General features: G+C 57.4%; 1 protein-coding gene across 5 annotated transcripts; it reads left to right on the plus strand.

Annotated features, from left to right (window-relative positions):
* Positions 1-3,264: 3,264 nt before the first annotated feature.
* On the plus strand, positions 3,265-27,078 carry Inf2 (inverted formin 2). Of its 5 annotated transcripts, none has more exons than XM_004665643.2 (23): positions 3,265-3,340; positions 12,718-13,117; positions 13,907-14,022; positions 14,099-14,258; positions 14,765-14,798; positions 15,721-15,862; positions 16,386-16,527; positions 16,665-17,408; positions 17,892-18,037; positions 18,124-18,185; positions 18,571-18,673; positions 18,798-18,883; positions 19,267-19,367; positions 20,025-20,095; positions 20,171-20,278; positions 20,620-20,690; positions 21,372-21,492; positions 21,810-21,974; positions 22,212-22,314; positions 22,454-22,615; positions 23,152-23,799; positions 24,313-24,369; positions 26,287-27,078. In XM_004665643.2, exons 2-22 carry the CDS (start codon positions 12,727-12,729, stop codon positions 24,366-24,368), a joined length of 3,732 nt encoding a protein of 1,243 aa, XP_004665700.2. In that variant the 5' UTR covers positions 3,265-3,340; positions 12,718-12,726; the 3' UTR covers position 24,369; positions 26,287-27,078. The 5 variants fall into 5 exon arrangements, with proteins under 5 accessions (XP_004665700.2, XP_045010409.1, XP_045010410.1 ...); XM_045154474.1 differs by lacking the exon at positions 3,265-3,340 and adding an exon at positions 4,502-4,538; XM_045154473.1 differs by lacking the exon at positions 3,265-3,340 and having other exon boundaries at positions 23,155-23,799.
* Positions 27,079-27,570: the final 492 nt, after the last annotated feature.

A 27,570-nucleotide genomic window follows, 5' to 3' on the forward strand; every position in this document is an offset into this window, starting at 1 on the left:
CCCAGCACTCAGGAGGCAGAAGTAGAAGGATCTCCGTGAGTTCAAGGCCACCATAAGACTACATAGTGAATTCCAGGTAAGCCTGGGCTAGAGTGAGACCCTACCTCAAAAAAAAAAAAAAAAAAAAGAAGTCATTAAATAAATAAATAAAATAACAATAGTAACAGCACACAAATACGAGATCATGGCCTGAGTAGATGGAGGAAGGACCCTCCTATCTGACATAAGAGCAGAAACAGAATGGGAGGGACCCTTGCTCCACCTCCTCTGGCACCGACCAATGGGAGAGTCAGACTTTGCTTGTTCTGGGCTATTCATGAAGGACTGCAAAAGTACCTCAAATATTGATCTTAGGCCTATAGATAAATTTATATGAGTCGGCAAATTTACAAACACAAAAGTGCAGATATGAGATTCTCTAATGTGTGTGCATTATATCCAAATGAAGGAGGTAGAGGCCCTGTCCGACCCAAGCCCCCCCCACACACACTGATCTGCCCAGTATTCCTTCTCAGAGCAGCTGCCAGATCCCAGGTCTTGCCTCCTGCTCTCCCCCACCCCCAACCAGGGCTGGGCCCTCACTGATGTCAGCCTCTTCCAGCCAATCAGGCCAGGCAGCCCTTCCATGCTTCCAGTGCCTGCACAGAGAAATGCTGGACAGAGGGGATGGCAAGAGCTGCTATGGGAGACATTGAGGCCTGATGAGCTCCACAGCAGAGAGCGGATGCCAAAGGGAGGAGCCCTGGGCCAGGACCTATGCCTGCCTTCTCACTATAATTGGAGGTGACTGGGCTGGTCCTGTCCTTGTCAGAATGCCCACCCAAGGCATGGGTAACAGATGGGTGGGCATGACTTCACTAACTTTGTTCTGTAACAGCATCAGAGGGCATCTCAGGGCACCCCAGTAGGAAAAGGAAACCAACATGAGGAAAGAAACTATTTCCAATGGAAAAAGATAAAAAGCATTCTATACTTTTTATAATCATGGAAAATGTTAATAAAAATGGAGGAAGAAAAACATTCTAGGTGCTGGGCTGACAAAGGAAATGCACCGTAAGACTGGCTGCTGCACGGGGTCCTTGGGAAGAGGGTTCTCTGGCCCTGAGGTGGCCACTCCCAGCCCTCAGGTTCATCTAGGCCCTGCCAGTGTGTACTTGCATGTCTTTGGGCATCTGGTGTGGAGCTGTGGGTAGGCATATGTGCACTTCCAGCTCTGATGACAGACCCAGTCCCCAGAGAGTCCTCAAGACTATGGCTACCAGAAAGAATTTTCTAAAGTGAAACAAAGGTCCAGTGTGCTGGGTGATGCCACAAGTGGCAAATTTCTGAGGTCAAATTGGTCTTCCTCTCAACCTGGGTGAGGCAAGAAGAAAGCACAAGATGAGGCAAGGGTCCTGGTGGTGAAGAGGGTGGAAGGAGAGCCACGGTAGTAAGAGAGCTGGCCATGGTGGTGCAGGCCTATAATCTTAGCACTTGGGAGGCTGAGGCAGGAGGATAGAGAGGTATAGGTCAGCCTGAGGCACAGTCCCCCCCACTAGTACCCTAGCTTGGGCTATACAGTGCAACTATGACTCAAAAAAAGAGGGCTGGAGAGATGGATTAGTGGTTAAGGCACTTGTCTGCGAAGCCCAAGGACCCATGATCGACTCTCCAGATCCCACATAAGCCAGATGCACAAAGGTGAAACCAGTGCAAGGTTTCACATGCCCACTAAGTGGCACAGTATTTGGAGTTTGATTACAGTGGCTGAGGCCCTGAAATGCCAATTCTCTTTCTCCCTTTGTCTGTCTGTCTCTCTCTCTAAAAAATATTTTTAATGAAATTTTAAAAAGCAGAAGATAGAAAAGTGCCATATATGTCTAAGAACAGGAATAACCATGGCAGGTGGAACCCAAGGCTGAGATTCCATTCACAGCCACACTCTGCCAGATGTCTAATCCCAGCTATTCAATACACACACACACACACACACACACACACACAAACACACACAACCACCCCTCCTTCCTACTAACCCTAGGAACTTTCCTGTCCTCCTCCTACTAACCTACTCAGCCTGACCCTCTTCCCTTGCTCTGTCCTGTGGTGACCTGGCCCTACCCTGAAGTGCAGCTCCAATGGCCCTCCCCATCAGTCCCCATAATTGACACCTGGTCCTTGGACCCATCCTCCAGCCCAGGGCTAAAGGTCACATTCATTCTTCTAGGTCAACAAACACACCCACTGACCAGAGCCAGCCCAGGGCACAGATGAGGTAGCCGTGCTGCCCCCCACCCAGGTGGTACCATGACTCCTTCCTCAGAGGAGACAGGAAGGCCTCCTGTGCTGAGGGTTGGAAGGGCTAACTGGCCTTCCAGGCATAGACACACCTCTGCAAAGACTGTCTCAAGAACAGCCCAATGTAGTACAGAGTAGTCACCATGTCCCAGGCTGTAATGTAGCCAAAAGCCAGTCAGTGCCGGCCTCAGTGGGCTGTCTTGGGCACTCCCAGCGCTCAGGGACCATCCCAGCCCTGGCTGGCTACCAACGACGGACGACTCCTGTCCGGTGCCCAGCCAGTGTCCAGGACTGAGGGTGCTGGAACAGTTCGTGGTGCACCACACGGGGAAAGAACACAAACAGGCCACACAAAGAAGAGTACATTGAACCCCACAAGCGTGTGGTCCTGTCCAGGGTAGAAATGGCTGCGAAGCAGGGTGCTGGACCCAGGGTCTGAAGGGTCCGTGTCCAGAGTCCTTTACTCTGCATACCAGCTACCCAGCCTGTCACACAACTTGGGCCCAAGTGCGTGGAGACTGTCCACTCTCGCGAACCTTGTAGAGGTCCTACTTCAACCTGGAGAAGTCGAGGCTCTGCAGGGCACAGCCCAGCCTCCGATCACGGCGAGCACAGGAGCAGGGTGGAGACCACAAAGTGAAATCCCCGGTGAAGGACCGCGGACAGGACCATGGGATGGGCAGCCTGCTGGCTTCGTTGTGAGGGACGGTGGCGGGTCAAGGACAGGGGGAGCTCACCCCACCATCTCAATGGGGTGAGTCCCTCAGATGCCCTGTCCGTGGGAGCCAGCGAGGGCGTTGGAAGCTGGAGTTTGACAGACGTGAGGTCGGAGGTTGAGATGGCTTCCAGCAGCTCCTTAGCCCGGCCCTGGAGCGGGCGGGGCCTCCCTGGAGACCCCACCCCTGCTGGCACCGCCCCTTCCTCCCGCCCGCCCCACCCAGGCGCGCGGTCCTCGGGACTTGGCGGAGCTGCCGCGGGGCCCACCGCCCGCAGCCTTCCGCGCGCCGCCGCCGGCACCGGCACAGAGCCCCGACGCGTCATCCTCGGCTACCGCTCCGGCCCGGTAGGTGCGCAGCCGGGGGCTAGCCTAGAACTCTGCGGGAAACTGAGTCTGGGAAAGAGGGGAGCGTTTGGGGCTAGGGATCGGGCTCCGGCCGCCGCCAGCCAGTCCGCCAGGGGGTCGATGAGGGACCCCACGGCGCATGATGGCTGGCACCCAGGTCCCACGCAGGGTCCGGGGTCGGGGGGACTCTGGCGCCCCGCCCTGGACTGCCCTGCCCGCGGGGTGGTGGCCAAGGGTCGGCCAGGGCCTCCGCAGGACGGGAGTTACCTGCCTTGCGGCTACCACATCCTGACCATGAATCAGCCACAGTTGAGAAAATAAAACTTCAACTTCAGGTCTGTTGCCCCGGTGGCACCGCGCACCCTGCGGCCCCGCCCTGATGGCTCTGCCTCCAGAGGCCCACGCACAGGTGGGCGGTCGCAGGCCCTTGCACCCCGCTGGCAGACCTGAGGGAGTGAGGAGGCTCCTTCCTGCACAACCCTATTCCTTGTGGGGATAGCTTGTGTGCTGCTGTGGCAACAGCACCTGTCCACCCCATTCCTGGGGAGGGCCGCCAGGAATGGAATGACAGTGGCCTTAGGAAGGAAGTCTAGTGGAACTGCCCTGCCTCCAGCCACTCTGGGAGAGACTGGTGCTATTTTGTCTGTGGAGGCCTCCCACCATTCAAGCTGCATGTCACAGAGTGGCAGGGCACAACAGAACACAACAGGAGTCAGTGGCAAAGATGACCCTGACTCTGCCTGGGCCAGAGATCGGCACACCCATGTGGAAGCTAGAGTTCCCTTTCCACCAGGCCTGCCCCTCCTTGGCACTTGCCTTCTTTGGGCCTCAGTTTCCCCACCTGTAGTTGAAGGGTGGGAACAGTGGCTAGGCATTAGGGAAGGCCAGAAGACGGAGCAAATAAATGTCCAGATTCCCTCATGATGTCACTTGAGGGCAGGAGAAGCTTGTAGTGAACACTGTAGCCCCTTGTAGCAAATATGGGTGTTTGCCTTTGGTCTGGGTCTGTGTCCTCTCCCTGCAACTAGTGGGTCAACAGCCGCTGTTTAAAAGTTGAGGACGGTCTGGAACCAGGCAGGAGCTGAGCCTGCCCTGCCATCCCTTCCCTAAGTACTCTAAGCTCCTGTCCCCACAGGTGGGACCACACTCTCCTGGCCTCCAGGCTGCTGCTCCTGAACAGCAAGGAGTTAACCCTCAGGTGAGGCCCCCCAGTTTGTGGGGGTGTTGATGGCTGTCAGCACTAATTGCTTACACCTCCCCTTCTGGGACCTGGAAGTGACTACCTTAAATAGACTTGTTCACCTTCCATCAAAGTGCACTTGTTCTGCGTGGAAAAGTTTTCGGGCTCATGGAGGCTGCGGGGGATGGGGATAGCTGGGTGGTATGTGTGAGTGCCTCCAGCAGGTGCCCGTAGGACTCTGCTGGCCCACCCTGGGCAGGAACACTGGGCATTCTTGGAAGTGTGCTGAAGCCCTGGGCTCTGTGAGGTTGCCACTGTCTTGGTCCTCATAGACTGAGGATGGGTCCTGACTATAGACTGCCTGACCCTTCCCCACTTCCCTTTTGCACATAGCAGGTGTCCAATAGGTGCATAGTTCACGGTCCCATAGGCTTAGTGACTTGGGGGAAGTCATGCCCACCTCTTTCTACAGTTAGTCTTGGAGCCATTCTCTGAGCTTTCCCTCAGCCACAGCAGAGCCAGGCCTAGGGGCATCCAATGTTGAGGACAAGGAGGTATGAAAGGAGGTAACTCTGTTACTGGTGGTATGAAGGTGGGGCCTAAACCCCACCAGCCTGACCTAGAAAGGAATGTCCTGCCAGGAACACCCAGATAGCCAGGATCCTGGGCTAATGTGGGGTCTGTTCACAGCTCCGCCTCCCCAGCACCCAGCATCTGCCACCTCCAGCCATGCATTAACTGGGAAGGGGAAGCCAGCAGTCTAGGCCTGTTCTCGTCAGCACCCCCTTCCTCAGGTGTTATTACATAAGGAGCAGGGTGGAGGATGCTGAGGGTCTCCCCTCTTCCACATGTCAGTCCAAGCACTGGCTGCCCCCGGGCAGTTCTTGGTGCCTCCCGTCCTCACAGCCTCAGAGCAGGCCTGTGCTTGGAGAGTAGATGATCCAGGAACTGACCAAACCTGCCGGCCCTTCAACCCTCACTTCCTCCCCGCTGGTCAGTGTGGATTCTGCCGTCCATTCTGGCAGGAGTAGCTGTGAAGCCTGTGCTATGGGCATTGACCTTTGTGCCCACATCAGCCCCTACAGAGTGGCACCCGGCACTGCACCAGGCACCACCACCCCCCACCCCCCCACCCCCGCCCACACTGCACAGGCTCTGGGAATCAGAGAGCTTAGTCCTGGTCAAACAGCTAGGTCTCTAAACTGTGTGGATACAGGGCAGCCTTTTCTTCTGGCACAGCCCAGCCAGGCAGACAGATACCTAAGGACCAGGGTGCAGTGCTCATCAAGCACAGTGGCCTGCTGACAATGTGGGGACAGAGGGGACAGACAGCCTTACAGGGAGAGGCTGAGGCCCAGATCCCTCCAGCACTATCTGAGGACAAGTGACCAACACCTCTTTCCTGTCTCACCCCCACTGTGGCTTTTCCCTCCCACAGGAAGCAGAGCGAGTGGGAGAATCCAGAGAGGAAACCATGCTGGCCCTGCCAGCCTCTCGCCCTCAGTTCACTCCTGTGGCAGGGGGATGCTAGGAGGGACAGGTGGGCATGAGGAAGGCAAGCTGGTCTACTTGGCAAGGTCAGAATGCCCTTGCTCACCCACACTGCCACAGTACTTCCTGACCCCTTTCCAGAAGTGGACATGGTGTGAACACTCCAGGTCCACAGTGGGAAGAGGGCTGGTAGACTGGAGTATGCCCTGCTGCTGGGGGCTTTGCCTTGACTGGCCTCACGGTGGAGGGAAGACTTCCCAGCGGTGTGTGGACCGCACTGCCAGCGTCTGGGCTGATGAGGGCTCGAGGACAGGCGACAAGTGGGAAATGTACCTGCAGAAGTGGAATCCTGACTGCAAAGCCAGGTGCTGAGATCAGCCCAGAGCATGATGGTTCAGGAGGGGCACACGTCCCACTGAGCATACCAGCTGGTGGGGGCAAGTGGGTAGTAGCTTTCCCATGGCTCCTCTCAGAGCTGCTCAGTGCTGCAGACAAAGGTCTGCATAGGACCTCACTGTGTCCAGCCAGGGGCCCTAACAGAGCTTCTGTGGGCACCTGGTTCAGAGGTCTTTCTCTGCTGAGATGGATATGGGCCCTTGAAAGTGGAGGATATGGCCTGGAAACCAGCCTGGACCTCGCCAGCTGCGTAAGGTGAGCTGGCCTTTCCACGGCTCAGTCTGTGTCTGTGTCTGCACCTGGCCCAGGTCCTCCCAGGCCCCCGTGTGCAGCCTGCCTCCCCATCATCGTGTCCCTGTGCTCTGCTCCAGGCACAGCTCGGCACTGCCGCCTGCGCCCGCAGCAGGGGCAGACATCTGCTCCCACCCAGCCCAGGCTGAGAGGAGGCTGCTGCCTGTCCCCAGCCTCTCTGCCCGACTGCAGGCACAGACGTGTATGGCCTGAGAACAAAAGGCCCTTGGGACGCAGAGGGCCCAGGCTATGGAGGTGAGGACAGGGGAGTAGAAGTTGGGTCCTGGCATGTTACAGGATCCTGCAGCAAAGTTGTGGGAGACAGGAAATACTTTATTTCTGAGGTGGGGTAAGGGTGAGTAGTGTAAGTAGAGTCCTCACAGGCCTGGTAGTGAGCAAATAATGCTGGGTCAGCCAACCTAGTCTCAGAGCCCAGGGCATCTAGTAAACATGGCCACTTACAGCTGAGAAAGCCTGGATCCGGAGTGGACTGGCTCTCGGGTGCTGGGCCCCCTGCACCCCCTTCCCAGCCAGGACTGCCACTCAGTAGCACAAGGCAGCTGAGGATTTTCCTCACCTGTTGGGCCTGACCGGCTCCTTGTGGTCAGGTGGCTGAGGAATGCAAGTGGGGCCAGAGAATCTTGTGTTCTGATCCCAGCCACGGGCAGGCCAAGTGGATGGGGTGGTCAGGGCACAGCTGGCACTCTGCAGCTATGGGGTCTAGTCTTACAGGTGGCTTCTTGTTCTGACCACCATCCACGGTGCTGGCATTGACACTTGTCAGCACATGAAGAGGAGTAGGAGATACCGTGGGTTGTCAAAGGAACCCACAGGTCCCTTCCTGGGCTCCAGCAGCTGCCCCTGGTCATGCTGAAGGGTATAAGCATATCCTTCCCCCATTCTCAATTTGTCCTTGTTCTCCCTGCCCCAGGTAGGGCAGCCTGGAGCTGGAACACTGGCAGGAAGCAGGGACTGCAGTCTGACATGTGGGTACACAGAGGATAGTTTTCCACTCTGAGCATGGGCAGAGCAGGAGCCTGATTCCCAGACCAGCACATGGCATGAAGCACCTGAATCCTGAAACCAGCCAGTCCCTGCTGGGTTAGAAGAGGCCCTGCTGAGGACAGCATAGGGATGGAGAGGGCACAGGGGCCTGTGGGAGGAAGTGTCTCCAAGTGGGTCTGGTCTATAGAATACAGAAGACATCCTGGGGTGAACCTGAGGTCCCCATGGCCACACATCCCCATCCTAAGTGCAGCTGTGGAGGTAGAAGGAAGCTGTGGCCAAGCACCCAGGCCTGTGGCATGCAGCTTTGGGTCATATCCCTGCCCCACCACCAGCTGGGCCAGGCAAACCCCTAACCCGAGATCTGTGGGGCGCTGGAGGGCTGCTTGCGGGTTCCTGCTCCCTGGCCCCATACACAGTGAGTGGTGCGTCTTTGCCAGCTCCCAGGCCTGCTTGTGCACATGGCCTCCTGCAAGAATGGAGCAAGCAGGCTTTGACCACACAGAGCAGCTGAGGCCCCCTGAGGGACTGCAGCTTGAAGAAAAGATGACATACTTGCTGGAGCTGAGACTGTGGCTGGGAGAGAAGGTAATAAAGGTCAGGGTAGAACAGGAGCTGTCCCCGAGCCCCTGGGAGCTGCCAGGAACATGTGCAGTTCTGGAAAGCCAAGGGTTGCCAAGCAGTGGAAAAATTTGGGCTCTTGGAAGAACTAAAAATACAGTGAGGCAGCCCCTACCTCCTAGTTCCGGAATCCCGCTCCTGCCATTTCTCCCGCCCACCCGTGGAAGACAAGCTCCCTCCTTTGTGTCTGCCCCCTCCCCCGCTGGCTCCGGGCCCAGAAGCGCCCCAGCCCCTATACTGGTGCTGGCAGGAGGCCCTCTCAAAACTGCCTCCCCACTCCAGGCATCAGCCCTACCCAGAGGCTCCCTGTCTGACCTGGCCTGTCCCAGGCCCCCAGTCCTGCCTCACTCCCCACCAATCCCCCCATGCTGACAGTCCATCAGGGATTGGCTGCAGAAGTCAGCACCTACCTCTGTGGGGCCCATGCATAAAACCTGGCCTGCTCTCCATAGGGCACCTAGACCCCCACATGCCCCAGGCTCATGCCTGAGGGCTTACTCGGGTCCCCCAATGTGCTATGTTCCCACTTTCACCCTGCTAGGAGTCAGGGAACCCTAGTAGGGTCCTAGCTATCCTTTCTGCCTTGATTTCTCCACTTGAACAGCAGGGCTGGGTAGGTGGCATGGGGAGCAGTTTTGCCCCCAACCCCACTCTGCTGACTGCTGACTACCAGGCAGGGGCGGCGGCCTCTGGAGTTCGGTGAGTCAGTGAAACTGCCCAGGCTTGTGGGCTGGAGGTGCAGGCAGCGTTGTTCTAGGCTGGCCCAGAGCCTGCTAAGGAGGTAGCCAGCTCTCACTGAACCACCCTTCTAGGCGGTGGCTCAGAGGCCTACTCACCCTGGTCTTCTCCACTCCTGGGAACCCAGTGGGCACTAAGATCTGAGCTAGCTGAAGGGGACCCTGTCTTTAGGGTTAGTCTGAGCCCGAGACCTGGTCTATACCCGTGGAAATCCAGGTTGGCAGTAGAAAAAGTAACCCATAAGAGTCGTGTTCGGGGTGGGGGGCGCACAACCTACCCAAGCTCCGGGTCTTCATCTGCAAAGACCCTGCCAGCAGCCGTCCTGCCGGTGCTGGGGACTGTGGTCTGATGGGACGGACCTCTGCATTCAGAGTGCCAGCTGTCCCAAGGTTGGGCTGCTGTGGGAAAGCTCTAACTTCTTGTACTGGGCTCCACTCCTGGAGGCCACACCCTATGCCTTGGGCAGAGCCAGGACATCCACCCCTCTGGGTCTCCACCAGCTTTGGCTGGGAGCTGGACACTCAGTCCCAGGGCTGGGCAGAGCCATAGGGGAAGGGCCAGGCATCCAGGGATAGTATGAAAGCAGTTGTGTACTGCCTGTAATCCTACACGTGGAAGGCAAAGACAGGAATTTAAGACAGCCTCAGCTACATAATGAGTTTGAGACCAGCCTAGGGTATACAAGACCCTGCCACAAAGCAAAACAAGCAGCTACAAGTATTCTCAAGTATTCACTCATGCCCACTACCTTGGGTTGCTGTGTGTGGACCCACTAAACCCATTTGGCAGATGAGAAGAGAGAGGCAGAGTAACTTACTTCCCCCAGGACACACAGTTAGTACCCTGGAAATAAGCTCTACCACCAGCCTTGTTTGGCACTATACCTTCGCTGTACGTTGCCTAAGATCAGTAAACGGGATCACCCAGGCAGGGGCTGTGTGTTGAAAGCTTGCAGAAGCAAACAGGTTAACCACCAGTCATGTGTTTGTCTGAAACTTGAAAGCAAGCAGAGGAGTGGCAGGGTGTTATAGTTTTTATAGTGGAAAAGGGAGGCATCCTGGGCCAGCTAGACATGGGCGTCCTGTTGCTCAGGAGTTTTTGCTTCCTCTGGTTGGTCCTGAGTTGGAAACAAGGGCACAGATTATGGAAGCTGTCAATCATTAATCAGGTTCCAGCTCTTGAGCTTCCTGGCCAGTTGCTGCTGGACTGTAGAGGGTCAGAGTGCCAGCTCAGGGCTTAGCCACCATTGTCAGTTTGTATTCAGTGTCATACTACAGACCTGATCCAGGGGCACTGAATAAGGTGTATAGCTTGGCAGGCCTCACAGAGGGAGGAGAGTGGATCTCACCTCAGCCTCCTGGTCCCCAGCCTGACCGTAAACATAGTCCTCACTGGGCCATGCCCAGCAGAGTACTGCACTTACTGTGGCCTATAGAGCATAGCCTACTGTGCAACTTGCCAAGATGGAGAACATGGGTCCAGGACCCACCCCACAGGCCTGGGGTCTCTTGTCAGGGAAAGAGAACCTGCAGCCCTGAAGTGGGGTGCATAAAGCAGAGAGGACTGGGCAGTATCAGAGGGGCAGTCTTGAGGCCAGCAGACACCCTGACCTAGCCCCAGGCCTGGGCACAGCAGCTCTAGTGACCCTTTGTCCCAGAAAGGTCTAATGGGTTCTGCATAGAGGGTCTGGGGCTCCTGGCCAGAGAACATCCTGGAAGCCAGATGCCTGGCCTGGGAGAGTTCACACTGTGGCCACTCAGCCTGTGCCAAGGGAACAGGGCTTTGGGCCAGTGGAGGGAGTGGTGGGTGGGGAGGAGAGGCTAGCTCCAGGCACCTCTGGGCAGCACACAGACTGAGGGGTGTCAGCCAGTTGGCTCTGCACTGTGGTGGAGTGGCCATACCCCATTACCAAGAGGACTTTGACAGGCGCTAAGCTGACAGCCCCCTGGGAAAGGATGAGAAGCCTGAGGCACCCCGAGTGGATAGGCAGAGGTGGCCGCAAGGTCTTATGCATCTGGGTGAGTGGACGGTGGCTGGGAGGTGGAGAAGGGCAGGCTTCAGGGTGGGTGAAAACACGGGTAGATGGGAGGACCCTGGGCTTCCTGTCCAGTGAGTGTTTGGTGCTCCCAGCAACCTGACGCAGAGGAAGAAAGTGAGATTCAGATAGGACTCACCGGGTCGTCCTGCCGAGGGACCCAAGCCGGCTTCTCAGACTGAGCATGGCCCGCTTACACCTGCCAGGCTGCTTCTGGAAGGCCCAGTGACCCATGGGCAGGTGGGGGTGCTCAGCTCAGGGACAATGAGGGCTCAGGTGAAGGCAGCAGGCACCTGCAAGGTACCTGGGCTTTCACCCCACTTGGCCACCGTCTCCTGGGAAGCCTCAGGTGGCCCCTCCAACTTAGGCTCGCCCTTCACCTGACCAAGCTGAAGCACAGCTCACTGGCTACCCAACATTTAGCATTTCACTGGGGTCCAGTTGCCATCTGCTGCTCCAGCAGTGTGTCCGTGGGCACATCCCGTGTTGGTGCCGTAGATTTCCTGCAATGCTCGGGGCACGTCCTGCCAAGCCCTGTCCCTCAGCACTTCCTTCCCACGCTTCATGCTGCCTTTCTCAGAGGCTAAATATAAGAAAGATCCCAGCCATACATGGTCTCAAGAGAAGCTGGGATGCCCCTGACCTTTGAGACTGTTCTCAGGGGTTATGGTAGGGACAGTGTTGTAGCCACTGGGGCCAGGCAAGGAGAACTGGGTAAGTGAGGGTTAGAGCAGGGCTATATGTCTATTTGTCTCGCAGTTGTGCTTTGGGGAAAGGCATGTTTGGGGGGCTTTCTAGGTCAGGCCTGCTCCCCTTGCCTCCCTGTGGTAGGTTTCCTAGGCTGGAGTCAAGCTTGTTGCTTTCAAATCCCAAGTGAAGTTTCGTGTGCAAAAGGCCTCAGCTTCTCTTTGTACAACTGGCTTTATGTGGGTATTGGGGAATCAAACCTAAGTTGTTAGGCTCTGAAGGTAAGCGCCTTAACTGCTGAGCCATTCAGCCCTTCAGCTTCTCTCTCTCGGCAGATCCTAGACAAACAGGCTGGGACCAGGGGAGGCTACTGCCCACTCCCCTGAGCTCTGGGTGTCTCTTCACACATTGTTCTCAGCCCGCTCCTATGACCCATTCCTGCTCCCACAATGTTCCTGAGGCTGTGGGTAGTGAGGAAGTGTCTGGAGCCAGATAAGGGAGCCTCAGAGATGCCGTTTCTATTGCACCATCATTTCTGTGTCATCCCAGCTCATATAGCTGCCCACTGCCCACTCTGTGCCTCTCTAAGCCAAGACTTGCAGTGTCAACACATATCCCACCTCCATATCATGGTGCAGATGTCTGACCCAGCTGCTCCTTACCAGGCCCTGAGGCTCGGGTGCTTGTGCATACACTGGGACCTTCCCACCTGCCATTCAGTTGGAATGGGGCAGAGGGCACTTTTTCAGGGTCAGGAACAAAGTACCTATCCAAGCATGTCAGCACAGAATGGCTTCCAGGCCGCAAGCAGAAAGCTCAGTAGAAAAACTGAGGCAGCAGCCAGTGTTTCTGCATACCACTGGTGGCCAAACTGGGCCTTTCCCTCTCATGTGGTGGCTGAGCTGACCACCTGGTCTTCCTCTGACCCCATAGCTTGGCAAGATGTCGGTGAAGGAGGGTGCGCAGCGCAAGTGGGCGGCACTGAAGGAGAAACTGGGGCCGCAAGACTCAGACCCCACCGAGGCCAACCTGGAGAGCGCTGAGCCCGAGCTGTGCATCCGGCTGCTGCAGATGCCCTCTGTGGTCAACTACTCTGGTCTGCGCAAGCGCCTGGAGAGCAGTGATGGCAGCTGGATGGTGCAGTTCCTGGAGCAGAGTGGCCTGGACCTGCTGCTTGAGGCGCTGGCACGGCTGTCAGGCCGTGGTGTGGCCCGCATTGCAGATGCCCTGTTGCAGCTCACTTGCATCAGCTGTGTGCGGGCTGTCATGAACTCGCAGCAGGGCATTGAGTACATCCTCAGCAACCAAGGCTATGTGCGCCAGCTCTCCCAGGGTGAGCCCCAGGCTGTAGTGGGGGTGGGAGAGGCCGGGTCTCAGGATGAGGAGGGGGAGGACATAGACCATCACCATTCACCCTGCCCTGAGGCCACCAAGCTGTCACCTGGGTTCCCTCCACCACCCCATACTGGTTGTACAAGACCACCCAAGTGGCCCCTGCATATGCTCTACCTGGTTACAAGCTCCATGATTTCAGGCCAGTCACAGCCCTCCAGTTGGCCCACACCCGCTGATGACATTGCCATCTACTTCTCTGCTCTTCCCCTGATCCCCACACCCCACCAGCCTTCTGCCTCCACTCTGGGAGAGGCTCTCTGTCCCCCGCAAGCCACCTATGATCCCACCCCTGGCTTCCTGCCTTTGAATGCCCTAAGGCCTTCATTGCCTTCAACTCGACTGCAGCTTCTTTAAGAAGTCTCCCCTGGCATGGCCAGTTAGTCCTGACCATTTACAAGAGGTGCATGGTGAACAGTGGTCCCTGTGTGTCCCTCCAGGACAGTACCCAGATCCCACTGAGGCTCCAGCACCTTCCGGGGGTGGGTAATAACAGGTGCCTGTGAGAACTAGAGGTTTACCCCCTTTGTCCAACCTAGGGCCTACATCCGCCTCCAAACCCTTCTCTGCAGTATGTGGCTCTGTGACCCAGGAGGAGGGGGCAGAGTTTCAGGAAAAGGCAGCATGGTGGAGCCTGGGCTCTAGCCCTGAGTTCAGTTCACGGGCATGTGGAGGGCTGGTGGGAGAGGGTGGACAGTGAGCTTGCTAAGACTCCCACAACTCTCCATAGCCCTGGACACGTCAAACGCGATGGTCAAAAAGCAGGTGTTTGAGCTGCTGGCCGCCCTATGCATCTACTCACCTGAGGGTCACACACTGACTCTGGATGCCCTAGACCATTACAAGGTGAGTGGCAGAGACCTGAGCCAGCAGTATGGGACTGCCTGCTTGAGCACACACTGAGCCCGCCCCATCCCCACAGACCGTGTGCAGCCAGCAGTACCGCTTCAGCATCATCATGAGTGAGCTCTCTGACAGTGACAACGTGCCCTACGTGGTCACCCTGCTGAGTGTTATCAATGCCATCATCTTGGGCCCCGAGGACCTCCGCACCCGTGCCCAGCTGCGGAGCGAGTTCATCGGTAATACCACCAGCCTCCCTCTGCTCCCATGGGTGCCTGAGTACCTTCACCTGCTGGCCAGGCACCTAACACAACTCCCAAATGCATGCTGGGTCAGCCTGCAGAGCCAGGACCACAGCAAAGCCTGCCCCTCCTCCCCACACCTCCTAGAGACCCTTGTTCTGGGGTCTGGGAGCCTTCTGCCACCTGCTCCTATGGTAGGCAGGGTGTCATTGTTGGAGGTTCCATCTCAAGGCTGGGTGGGTGGCAGAGTCGGGTGGCCTGATTCCCAGCAGTTCTGGCTCTGCCCCTTTGGGCAGTGGCCACTGAACGAGCACTGCCATGTGTTCACAACTTGTCCCCTCTGGAGCTTCAGGGCCCCAGTGTTCTGTGAACAGACGCTATGCTTGGTGGGGATGTACCAAAAAGGGGGAGGTGAAGAGAACAGACTCTAGGGTAACCAAAGCAGGAGGCAGCAAGGAGGCCAGCAGCGCCTTGGAATTTCTGACACCACCTGTCCTTCCCAGGGCTGCAGCTACTGGACATTCTGACCCGACTGCGGTGAGTGCCTGTGTGGCTAGTCCTGCCAGCTGCCCCCTCCCAAAACCAGGTCCACCTTTCCAGGTCCCAGCCACCTGGCTCAAACAGTACTTCCAGATGAGCTGGAAGAAGGCCTCCCTCCAGCAGTGGCCCACCAGGCCCACCCTGAGCCAGGACTCAGGCTAGCCCACTTTCTAGGTGCTAACCATAGGAGCCTGGCTGCCAGGTTAATAGACGGCATCCAATTACAACACGTTTCAGACAGACAGCATGCCCTAGCTGTTGGTGGTCGTACTGTGATGAAAGTTGTTCACCCTTCCTCTGAAGCTCAGGTGAAATGGGGTCCTAGAGCCTGGCCTGCTGATCCTGACAAGTCCTCAGGGAACCCGCCTGGCTGGGAATCCCCAGCCCAGCTGCAGTCAGGACCCACTAAGTGCTCTTCACCTCCAGGAAGTCAGCCTGTGAGCCCCAGCTGGCTCCGCTGGTAAAAAACCCACCCAGGGCAAAGCCCTGCTAATGGAACCTGCACCCAAGTGGGCACTGAGGGGCTGCCTTGCCTGGCAAGGCCTGGGCCAGTGCACCTGTGCCCTTCTACTTAAAGCCAAGCCCTGCCCTTCCAGGGCCCCTGGGCCATGGTGGCCTGCCTACCCCAGATGTGGTTTTCATTTTGTCCTTCGTCCTCCTCACAGATGTCCAGGTGACCCCTGGGCAGCCTGCTGTAGGGCACAAGGTTTACACCTGTGAGCCATCACTCAGAATACCACTCTGGTTGCAGTGCCCAAGCCAGCCATTGAACTAACCCTGGCCTAGCCAGGAACACTGTCCCGTGTCCTCAAATGGGCCAAGCAGGGGAAGCTGTGCTCAGGTCCTTGGCTGCCCTGTCTCAGTTCTGTGGGGAAGAGGCCTAGTGGGGGCAATATCTCAGTTGGCTGCCCCTCCCCAGAGACCTGGAGGATGCTGACCTGCTGATACAGCTGGAGGCCTTTGATGAGGCCAAGGCTGAGGATGAGGAGGAGCTGCAACGTGTCTGCAATGGCATCAACATGAATAGCCACGAGCAGGTCTTTGCCTCCCTGTTCCACAAGGTGAGGTGGGCCAGGGCTCTGGTGGCCCTTTCTATGCTCAGATTGAGCCCACTATGGCTCAGGCATGGCACAGGGAGCTGAGCCCATACCGGAGGAGGAGCAGAAAGATGGGTTGAGTTTTCCTGGGGTCAGGCAGTGCTGTGGTGCAGATCCCAGGACAGGATTCCAAAAGCCAGGGCTGGCCATGATGTCCTGGGCCTCAGCTAGCCAGTCACCACTGAGGGACTTTGGAGAGCTTCAGGGCCAGCAGACTGAACTTACCCAGGACCTCTCAGTCACTAAATGCAACAGCTCTCAGTGGGCGATTGAAGGAGTGATTAGGGACTCGGGGTACCAGTTAGCATCCTATAATGTAGTACAATCCCCACTGTCTCCAGTAACAGTCAAAGAGCTCTGCGTCTGAGTTACCCTGCACTCAAATGAGGCAGAGAGGTTCTGGCCCCTGGCACATGGGCCAATGGGCATCAGTCTGCCTAGGGGACAGCTCTTGGGTCAGCTAGTGACCCATCCCGTTGGTCCTCAGGTGAGCTGCTCTCCAGCGTCGGCCCAACTACTGTCCGTGCTGCAGGGCCTCCTGCACCTGGAGCCCACCAGCCGCTCAGGCCAGCTGCTCTGGGAGGCCTTGGAGAGTTTAGTGAACCGGGCTGTGCTCCTGGCCAGTGATGGTGAGAGGGTGGGGTAGGGGAAAATGGGTTGTGAGGAGACCCTTTGGGGATCTTTGATCATGGGGACAAGGGGCCTTCCTCTGCCCTCACTCTCCTCTCAGGCCCTCTCCCTTGATGCTGCACATCCCTCCCTGCAGCTCAAGCATGCACTCTGGAGGAGGTGGTGGAACGACTACTATCGATCAAAGGACGGCCCAGACCACGACCCCTGGATAAGGCTCACAAGAGCATCCAGGCCAACCTAGACCAGAGTTTGAGGGACAAATCCCCCCAAAACTCTACTGCCCCCATGGTTGAAGTGGAGGGCCAGCAGCAGCCAGCAATAGCTCCTTCCTGCCAGCGTGCAGGTGGTATCCAGAGCTCTGGTGATGACTTAACTCCACAGCCAGTAGCCTTTGAGCAGCGGGCATTGGTACCACCTGTGCCCATCTCTCCCCTCCCCAGCTCCAATGTTGGGATCCCTCCACCCCCACCTCCCCTGCCAGGCCTAGAGACCACATCTCCTCCAGCACCCCCACCACCACCACCCTTGCCACCTCCTCTGCCAGGCCTGAGGGCCATATCCCACCCAGCACCTCCTCCACCACCACCCCTGCCTGACTCCTGTAGGACCATGCCCCCACCACCACCTCCACTCCCAGGCATGGGGTGCCCTCCTCCTCCTCCCCCACTGCCTGGAATGGGCTGGGGCCCTCCTCCACCCCCTCCCCTCCCTGGCAGCTCCGCTCCCACTGTGGGGGGTGGCGTAGAAGAGGTCATCATGGCCCAGGTGGACCACGGCCTAGGCTGTGCCTGGGTCCCCAGCCACCGCCGAGTGAACCCTCCCACACTACGCATGAAGAAGCTGAACTGGCAGAAACTGCCATCCAACGTGGCCCGAGGTGAGACCCTGTCCCAGGGCAGCCGCCAGGGAGGGCAGATGCTTCGTTCTGTCCAATCTTTCTATGTGTGTCCACCATGCTTGTGTCCTGTGCATGGCCAGGGCAGCTGTGTTTCTGCTTCCAGCTTGGCCTCCGCCTATCTGGTAAAGGGCTGGAAAAGATCAGGGTCAAGGCTCCCCCTGAACACTGTCTCATTGTGCATACAGCCCGATGAATCACGGTGTCTACCATCAAGCCCTCTCAGTCCCTTGATTCAGTGCCACATGTCAGGTCAGTTAGAAGCCAGGTCACCTGCCAACATGTATACAAGTGCACCTGTGACAGGACAGCTGTCTGGGGGCATCCTTTGTCAGGTGCCTGTTAAGTACCTGATGTCTGCTCAACCCAGGCTGGGCCCAGCCAGGCCTGTTGTTCAGGTCCAGAGTGAAGGTGAGCTTGCTTTGGCAGTGCCCCCACACACATACACACACCTCTTACCTGTAGAACAGAACTCCATGTGGGCGGCACTGAGCAGCTCCTGCACAGAGGCGGTGGAGCCCGACTTCTCCAGCATCGAGCAGCTGTTCTCCTTCCCTGTGACCAAGCCCAAGGAGCCCTTCACTGCACCAACCAGGAAGGAGCCCAAAGAGGTGGAGACGGGCAGAATTAGACCCCCAGGGTGGCATGGCCTGCCTGTTGTGACAGAGTACCAGCCTGGGGATGGGGTGTTTTCCAGGTCACTTTCCTAGACTCCAAGAAGAGTCTGAACCTTAACATCTTCCTGAAGCAGTTTAAATGGTAAGTAAAGGACAGCCACCTCTGCCAAGCTCAGCCCTGGCCAAGATGCCTCCTGAGCCTCCTAGCTTGGTCTGGCAGTGCCCTCTGCAGGCTACCCAGGACAGTGCACGCTTTATCCCAAGGGGGTGGGGGTGGCCACACTTCCTACAGGCTGCCAGTCCCAGCTCTTGGAACAAGATGAGGCCCAGAAAATGGCTGGAGCCAACTCCAAAGCCAAGCATGGCCAAGACAAGTGAGAGTTATGCCCTGCCTTCCAGTCCCCAAGGCCTCCCGGGCTGCCCTTCCAGGAAGCCACCTGTGTACCCCCAAGCCACTCCCATGTCTGAGAGCTTCAGAGCATGGGAAGAGCTGGGTGACTCATGTTCCATGGCCCTTGTCCCTCCAGCTCCAATGAGGAGGTCACCACCATGGTCCGAGCTGGGGACACTACCAGGTTTGACGTGGAGGTTCTCAAGCAGCTCCTGAAGCTCCTTCCAGAGAAGCATGAGGTGAGAGAGGAGCCATCCTGAATGCACCCCACCCTGTGGAGAGCCCCAAAGAGTCTGGGGACTGCCTGAGGAGGTGGAAACAAGCCCTGGGCAGGTGGCTTGTCTTACACGGGCCTCCTGGCAGATCGAGAACCTGCGGGCATTCACAGAGGAGCGAGCCAAGCTGGCTAACGCCGACCAGTTCTATGTCCTCCTGTTGGACATTCCCTGGTGAGTACAGCTGCTCTGGGACCCCACATGGCCTGTGGAAAAGGAATGGGTGGTGAGAGCAGGACAGGAGCCAAGGACAGGAGCAGGGAGTCATCTAGGCTGGTATCCAAGTGTCTTTCCTGCTCCTTATCCCCTCCTCAAAGAGCAGAGCCATGAGGCCTCTCTGTCCAAGGCTGGAGTCTTCCTAAAATGTCCCAGGCCCCCCAGGCTGCCATAAAATTACCTGGGCCCCACTTGTGTCCTGGGACAGGCCTGGGAATGAACACAGGAGGAGCCAGGCAATTGGGCCACTCCCTCAGCCCAAGCAATTAAGGCCTGAGCAGGTACTCAGTGTCAGGGGCTAGGGCATCTCCCCACCCTGATCCTCTGCTCTGCCATGCCAGCTACCAGCTGCGGGTGGAGTGCATGCTGCTGTGCGAGGGCACGGCCATCCTGCTGGACATGGTGCGGCCCAAGGCCCAGCTGGCACTCACCGCCTGTGAGAGTGAGTGGGGCCCAGGATCCTGTGGGACTGGGTGGGACAGGTTTGCGTTATGGAAGGGGACTGGTCAGCCAGTGTCATGATGGCTAACCAGAGATCATGGTCATTTCTGCTGCTTCCATGTGAGACATAACACACACGTACACATCATCATGTCCACAGGCACCACATACATGCATACTTAACATACAGCTGTGCACACACCTACAGGCTCAGAGACACGTGTGCACACACTGGCAAGTACCTGCCTGGCCACGGGGCAGAGGTGCATACAGTCCCCAGCAGTCAAGGGCAGCTCACTCCTTTTAGGCACAGGTGCATATGGTCCCTTCTCAACCACCAAGTCAGGTCCTCCTGCCGCCCGAGGGTTGGCTCCTCTAGGCATCCCAAGGTCCTCGCCTGAAGAATGAGGTCATGGCTCTTCTCCTTCTGGAGTGGAGAGTTCAGCAAGCACTGGCATTGGGGAAACAGCTTTCAAAGCTCCAAATCCACTGATGGTGAGGGGTCCAGGCCCCCCATGGAGCCTCTGTTCCTGCCCTATGACCTTTCCTTTCTGGTGCTGGGCCGGGCCTGAGCGATAGGGAGCACAGGATGCTGCCATGCCTCCAAGCACCTGCCAGAGGCCCCAGGCCTCCTCAACCCCCCACCGGTCTGCCACAGGCCTGCTCACCAGCCAGCGGCTACCTGTCTTCTGCCAGCTGATCCTGAAAATTGGGAATTTTCTCAACTACGTAAGTCAGCCTGACCCATGCCCCAGCCCACTGCCTGCCTCAAGAGGCAGGAGACCGACACTCTGCTCCCTGCAGGGCAGCCACACAGGAAACGCTGACGGCTTCAAGATCAGCACATTGCTGAAGCTCACAGAGACCAAGTCCCAGCAGAGCCGTGTGACACTGCTACACCATGTGCTGGAGGTAGTCACAGGGGACCTGCAGGTTGGGGTGGCCCCTGCTTGGCCACCCATCCCATGACTGACCTCAGGCCCGTTAGCCTCAGCTTGACCCATACCACTGCTCCTCACCAGCACGCTTCCTCGGGTAGCCCTCCACACACACACTGGGAGGGGTATCCACCTCCCCATGATGCCTGCCCCCCCTCTGGAGAGCAAAATTGCCACCAAATCACAGGCCAAGGGAAGGCCCAAGAAGGCCTACAGGCTTGAGGGTTCTGGCTTGAGTTGCTCAGGGCTAAGGGAGGTAGCATCCACATGTCCACTGGGGCCAATATGAGTCTTATCAGGTACATCCTGTTGTAGGAAGTGGAGAAGAGCCATCCAGACCTGCTCCAGCTGCCCTGTGACTTGGAGCCACCCTCCCAAGCTGCAGGGTAGGTGCTCCCACCAGCCTCTTTCCCTGCCCCTCATCAGCAGTCTAGGCCCAACCTCTGATCCCAGTGCCCTTGTCACCCACCCGGTCACAGCTGAAGCACCACCCTGTGAGCTCAGACTTGCTACATCAAAGAACACTGACTTTCACTTCGGGACAGTGTATCCGCCATAGAAGGGCAGGAGTGACAGCTGGGCACATCTTTTACAAGGCTAAGCAGGACAGCCATGAGCTAGGTCATGCTACCCCCATGGTACAGATGGGGAAGCTGAGGCTTAGAGAAGTGATGTCCCATTTTCCATCCCCAGCAGAGAGGCTAGCTGGCCACCAAGCCCAGAGTTCATGATCTTAGTACAGTACTACTGGGGACCCCCTACCCTGGAAGCTTGCAGGAGCTGCTGGGCCTTACAGATGATCAAGCAAGGAGAACAGGCTGACCATGAGGGCTTAGTGTCCTACCAAGGACCAGATCACATGAGCATCACTCAAGCTGACCCCTATCCCACTGCATGGGATCCCTGGAACTTAATGGCTCTGGCATCTACACTGTGCAAATTGTGAGGCACCAGGAGCCCCAGTGGCAGTGTGCTCAGGGCACATTGCCCCTGGGAGTGTACAGGTGGGCAAGGACTCATCATTGCTCAATGCCAAGACTGCTTTAACAAAGCGTGGTGCCTTTCAGGATCAACTTGGAAATCATCCATTCTGAGGTTACTGCCAACCTGAAGAAGCTTCTAGAAACAGAGCAGAAGGTGTCTGCCTCGGTCTCTGAAGTGCAGGAGCAGTACACCAAGCGTCTCCAGGCAAGCTGGGGAGAGGAAGCCCTGGGGTTGGCAGAAGAGACTGCCCAGGACATTCTAGAGAGGTGGCATGGAGCCTCAGATTCCCCAGGCCAGGTAGAAAAGAGTAGGTGGGGTGGTTAGCTGGGCAGGCAGGTGTGGCGGTAAGGAGAGAGCTGAGCCACGCAAGGAAAGGCAAGCTGAGGCAGCAGAGCATTTCTTCTTGGTCTTGGGGCTTCGTGCAGCTCCTGGATATTCCCAACGCAGTTCAGGCTCCACTCTGCACCTCTGCCCAAGGGCCCTGTGCCTGTGGTCTCACTTGTAGCTGTCCATGTCCCCAGGCCAACATTGAGGCCTCTCGGGCACTGGGCAATGTGTTCAAAGCCATCGAGCAGAAGAAGCTGGAGCTGGCTGACTACCTGTGTGAAGACCCTCAGCAGCTGTCCCTGGAGGACACGTTCAGCACCATGAAGACCTTCCGGGACCTCTTCACCCGTGCCCTGAAGGTGTGCTGGGCCCAGGCAGGGCTAGAGGCTGCCTGACACCAGAGTGGTGGGCTAGACACTGCCTGCTGCCAGAATGGTGACCCCAGGCAGGCCAGATAGCAGTTGCCTCTCTGTCCCCAGCTGTATGAGCCTGGCTCTGCCTGTCCCTCCGCCACACCCTGCTGCAGCATGGAGAGGGGACACACCTACCTGTGGGCCACTGGGCTGGGGTGACAAGGCTCCTCTCTGCCTGAGCAGGAGAACAAAGACCGGAAGGAGCAGGTAGCAAAGGCGGAGAGAAGGAAGCAGCAGCTGGCTGAGGAGGAGGCACAGAGGCCTAGGGGCGAGGACGGGAAGCCTGGTAAGACAGTGCCACGGGGCCCAAGTGGGACCACTCTCCCTCTCTTCAAGCCTTACAGTACTGTCCCCCCCCCCTTCTGGGAAGCCTCTGGGTGGGCTCTAGAACCCAAAGCAGCATCCTGAGGTCTGTGATTCTGCAGTCAGGAAGGGGCCCGGGAGGCAGGAGGAGGTATGTGTCATCGATGCCTTGCTAGCTGACATCAGGAAGGGCTTCCAGCTGCGCAAGACTGCCCGTGGCCGAGGAGACTCCGAAGTGGCCAGCAAAGCAGCCATGGCAGATCCCCCTAAGGCCCCTGAGCCTGGTAAGACCCAGGCCTGTCATGCCCTTGCCTGTCGCCCCACCACCCCACCTGTTTCTTTCAGGCAGCCCTGTGGGACCTGGGGACCTCAGGAAAACTGTCCCCACCCTCAGAACAACCAGGGGAGGGGACAGAGAGGGGCCCATCTAGGCAGGATAGCTCTAAGAAGCCCTATCAAGGGGTGCCATTCTTGAAGCCCTTGGGTGACCAGAAGAGGTGAGCACTTGTGGTCCACTGACAGACCCCCTAACTAAGCTCAGGGCACCTGAGGTGTTAGGACATGAGACCTCAAGAGAGGCTGTTAGGTCTCTGGTAATTCGTGGTTTATATGGCCCCTTGGGAATCCCTAACTTTTCAACATGTAACCAGAGTAAGAATGCTAAGGCCTAGCCTAGCCTGGGCGAACTCCTGCTGGAACTCCCTGAAACAATAGGGTTTAAAGGAATCAGACAACATTAGAGCCAGGAACACTTCCAAGGGTGGGGCCACAATGTCGGGGGACCTTGGCTGCCTTCACTGATGTGCCCTTACATCCACAGCAGCTGCCAGTGGCCCTGCACAAAACCTAGCGGGTGGCACCAACCACTCTGCCTCAGAGCCAGGCATGAATGCCACAGCAGCCAGTGAGCCGCAAGGCTGGGACCTTGTAGATGCCGTAATCCCTAGCCCCCAGACCTCTGAGGCTGAAGAGGAGGGCCATCCCCCAGCCCTGGAGAGGCGTTCCTCCTGGTATGTTGATGCCAGTGACTTCCTGGACCCTGAGGACACTTTGAACACCCAGCCCTCAGAAGGCACGTGGCCTGTAACTCTGGGAGATGCTAGGGCCTTGAAACCCCTCCAGATCTCCAGCAATAAGGCCCATGGGGCTGAGAGCTTACGACAGGATGTTGGGGACCCTGAAGCCTTGTGGGACATCCACCAAGCCAAGGCAGACAGCACATGCAAGGGACCAGATGACACAGCTGTGCAAAGCCACGGCACCCACCTCCCTACCACCGGCCCTGGAGGAGAGGAAGACAAGGAGGATACAGCCCCAGAGTCTGTGCTGGACACATCCCTGGACCAGTCCTTCTCTGAGGACACAGTGACAGATTCCTCAGGGTCTGGAACGCTCCCCAGGACCCGAGGCTGGGCCTCAAAGGGGACAAGCAAGCGAAGGAAGAAGCGTCCATCGAGGAACCAGGAAGGTAACTTGGGAAGAGGGCTCATGAGCAAAGGAGGGGTTCCAGCTAGGCATGTGTCCAGACCTCATTGTCCCATGCCAGGGTCTGGGACCTCTTCCTGCCAATCAGCCAGTCCCGTTCCTCCCCTTGGGGGTGCTCCCGGCTTGACCCACGTCCAGGAGAGAGGGTGATTCTGGGCATACCCACAGGCGGGGTCACAGCACTTCACACAGGAGGGAGGGCAGCTTTGGGAGCCACAGCCTGCATCACTGCACCCAATCTGCTAACTCCTCCTTTACGCCCCCTCCACAGGGATTAGGGTGGGGTGGCACTTGGCCCTTAGCTGCTGCAGGGGCAGATCTAGCGCCAGATTCCTGGGTGCAGCCACCTTTGGCTTTATGGCTCGAGAACCGAGGCATTGGTCCAGTGGTTCATCTCTAGCCTGTCTGAGGATGTTGGCCTGGCTAGTGCCACCCTGAGGTCAGGGCTTCCTACTTGCAATAAATTGCTGAGTGTGTTTCTTCTATTTGAAAGCAGAGGTTGCCCCTGATTCTGATGACAATAAAACAAAAAGGCTGTGTGTGATCCAGTGAGGTATGTACGCAGCCTGGCACTCCATGTAGACTAACGGTGGAAGCTGGTGCTGGGGCCATAGCCTGCTGTGCAGACCTCCTGGCACTAACCCTGGCTTCTCTCCAGCCTGCTGGGTGTGTCAACAGAACCTCTCCCTTGGCCCTCTGCAGTGGCTCCTTTGCTGTCCCTGTCCTTGCTGGAAAAAGTTGATCCCTACGCCTCGCTTGCCCAGCATTTCTTCTGCTCCGACCAGACAACTTCCGAGCTCACCTCTGGGCAAATGGGCCACTGGGCTGTCTGTCGGTTGGGACCCCAGGGCCTCTGCAAGCACAGTACAAGGTTTTTAAGGATGACTCCGGATCCTGGTTCTACAGGACAGGCTGAGGTTGCTCTTGTCCCTGTCTCAGTCCTGCTAACTCTGTAGCTACACTGACCCTGGCTCCCCAGGGTCTGTGCGTCTGCACAGGGCCAGGCCTCCTAGGACCACTCCAGCTCTCCTCTGGTCCAAGTTCTTGCCTAGCATATGTGCCTGGAAGACTACAAATGCAGGAAGTCTCAAGGGCAGATGCTACTGGGGCAGATGTACACGCGGGTCTCCTCCTCTCCTGCACCCTGGGGCCAGCAGCCACAGAGGGTGCAGATTCACCTTCATGTGAGGAACCTGCTCGTAGCAGGACATCCAGGGCCAGTGGCATGACGTGGGAGACTGGAGATGCAGCTAGAACAACCTGTGACTCTGCCCTTCTCCCAGCCTGTATGGATCTAGAAAAGTCAGGGCCAGAGAGCAGGCCCCATTGTGAGCACTGTGAATGTGATTCTGAAGGGTCCCAGCTCCCCCGCCCAAGGGCCTGGCATCTGGTTGGCACTTGTACTTTTTGATCACTGAACTGGTGGCTCAGGATCAAGGCACAGACATGAGATCTGATGGGGCACTGGAGGCAAGACTTGTAGTAAGATGAGAACTTCAGTCTGTCCTCATGATTGTCACTGGTCCTCATGCTGCCATGCCTCACAGTTCCTGGTGTGCACAATAGCTTCATGGTGAGGGCATTCATGACCTTCCTTCTCGAAAAATCCATAGCCCGTACCACTTCCAGGAGCTCTGGACCCCTCTTCCCACCCCTGTGGCAGCACAATTTGTGCCAAGATTTCCTGTCCAGCATCCCTTCTGGAATTTCCCCTCCATCATTTTTCAGTGGTTTTAGGCCTTCAGTGCAGACTTGCTCCATTAGGTACCACACTTGAATGGGACTAGTGGAGCTGTCACGCAGGCCTCCTGTGTATCTGGATTGGCGGCCCCTCCATTCTGAGCACCCCTGTCCCTTGGTGCACCCCTGCTCCATGTCCTTCCCTCACTTCCTGGTGGGAGGGATACACATCCCCCTGGGGATGTTTTACCTGCTTGTTTCTGCTCAGTTCATTGTCTCTCTTTTGAGCAAGAGCCTTTGTCCCCAAGCTGGTGGAGGGACAAACTTCAGGCAGCACAGAGGGTGCTGAAAGCAGGGTTTCTAAAGGGCCAGGTGGGCAGCAGCCCAAGTATGAGGCTGCTAGCTTAGGACCCTGGTCAGCACCTAACCAGAGAGTGAGTAGGCAGGAGCTAGTGTGGCTGGAGGGGCCCAGTGGGGTGGCACCAGCAGGGCCTCCAGGTGGGGGTGGTGGATGTAGACAGTGGGTATGGGTTGGAGGTGGGGATATAAAGCCACACAGACCCCACTGCAGAGCAGAGAAGCAGACTTGGGCATCAAGCCAGGCTATGGCAGCCTCTATGGGAGCAGCCCTCTGGTGTCACCCTGCTTCTATCCACTCAGATGAGTTCTGCTTCCCCAAAGAAGAACGAGGGTCATAAAGTGGACCTGGGCACACATCATAGCCTTGGCAGTGGCCACGCTGGGGTCTAGCAAGGATGTACCTAATGATGTCCATTTCCTGTCCCCACAGGCCTCAGACCCAGGTCCAGAGCCAAGTGAGCTCCCTCTCCAGCTCCACACAGCAGTGAGCACTAGACATGCTGCTTTGAGAGGCTCTTCAGGACCAGGCTGGGACTGGGTCCCTGAGAAGCAAAACCCCGTGCCTTACCCAGCCAGGGCCCTCAGGAGCCCTCTCGAGCATCAGTGCCAGGACCTGGCCTGGCAACCCCATGGACCATCTGCACACCCCCAGCTTCATGATCTGCTTTGAGACAAGGACCCACCCTCTACTGCATGTACCTCAGAGGTGGGAGCAGGGCACCCTCCTGACTGTGGCCCTAGGGAGATACAGCCACTTGCCATGGCCCTGCCTCTGCTGGCTCACCTGGTATATAGTTGGAGCAGTTTTTCTGCATCTTTATTGTTCTGCAGTAGCTGAGGGGTGGTGAGAGGGACCCAAGAAGAGCAGGCTGGCTAGCAGTGCTGTGGGGAGGCTAAGGCCCTTTACCCATGGAGGCTGGCCCGAACTTAGTATGACCTGAGGGTGGAGAGAATCTGCATTGTGACTCTGTACCTGGACCAGCCATCTTGTCATCAGAGGGCCCCCACTGGGGCTAGTTGTCCTGGCTGGTGAGTCCCAGGTAACAAAAAGGAGCAATACAGAGTGGCCCCCAGAAACTGCCATCTCCCTCTTCATGGACTACCTAGTGGGAAACAGACTGCCCTTGCCCGGTCCCTCCACTCCCGCCCTGAGGTGTGCTCTGCTGAGACCAGCAGCCAGGAGAACTTTGCCCAATAAAGAACAGTGTAGCCCTGAAAGCCATGGCAGGTTGTGCTCAGAGGCCTGTGAGTGGGCAGGGTCTGGAGAGGTGGGATGGGACTGGCAGTCTGACTCCTTGCCTTCTGAACTTGCAGCACTGGGGTGTCAGGGGTAGTGAGGTGAGTGGAAGGCGGGGTAGATGGGGAGCACATGGTAAAGTGGGTGATGGGTGGATGGGTTGGCAAGTGGGCTGGTACTTTTGAATGGCCAGTGAGGTCCACTGCCCTTGTGAATGTGGGGAAGGAGGAAGAGCAGGTGAGGGAACGTCAGCCTGGAGGGCAGTGCCTAGGCCCTGAGCCTGCTGCCACCAATCTGGGTGCTCCTGCATCTCCAGACCTTCTGTCATTGCTATCACTGGGCAGCTGGGTGTGTAGGCTGTCCCCTGGCATTGGCAGAGGAAGGGGAGCACTGGTGGGCTGGGTAGGGCAGAGGAATTCACAACACATCAACAAATGAAAGCCAACTAAGTGAGCATTTGTGGTAGGCCTTGGCCCA

Source organism: Jaculus jaculus, chromosome 7 (assembly GCF_020740685.1).
Source record: "Jaculus jaculus isolate mJacJac1 chromosome 7, mJacJac1.mat.Y.cur, whole genome shotgun sequence".
Lineage (NCBI taxonomy): Eukaryota > Metazoa > Chordata > Mammalia > Rodentia > Dipodidae > Jaculus > Jaculus jaculus.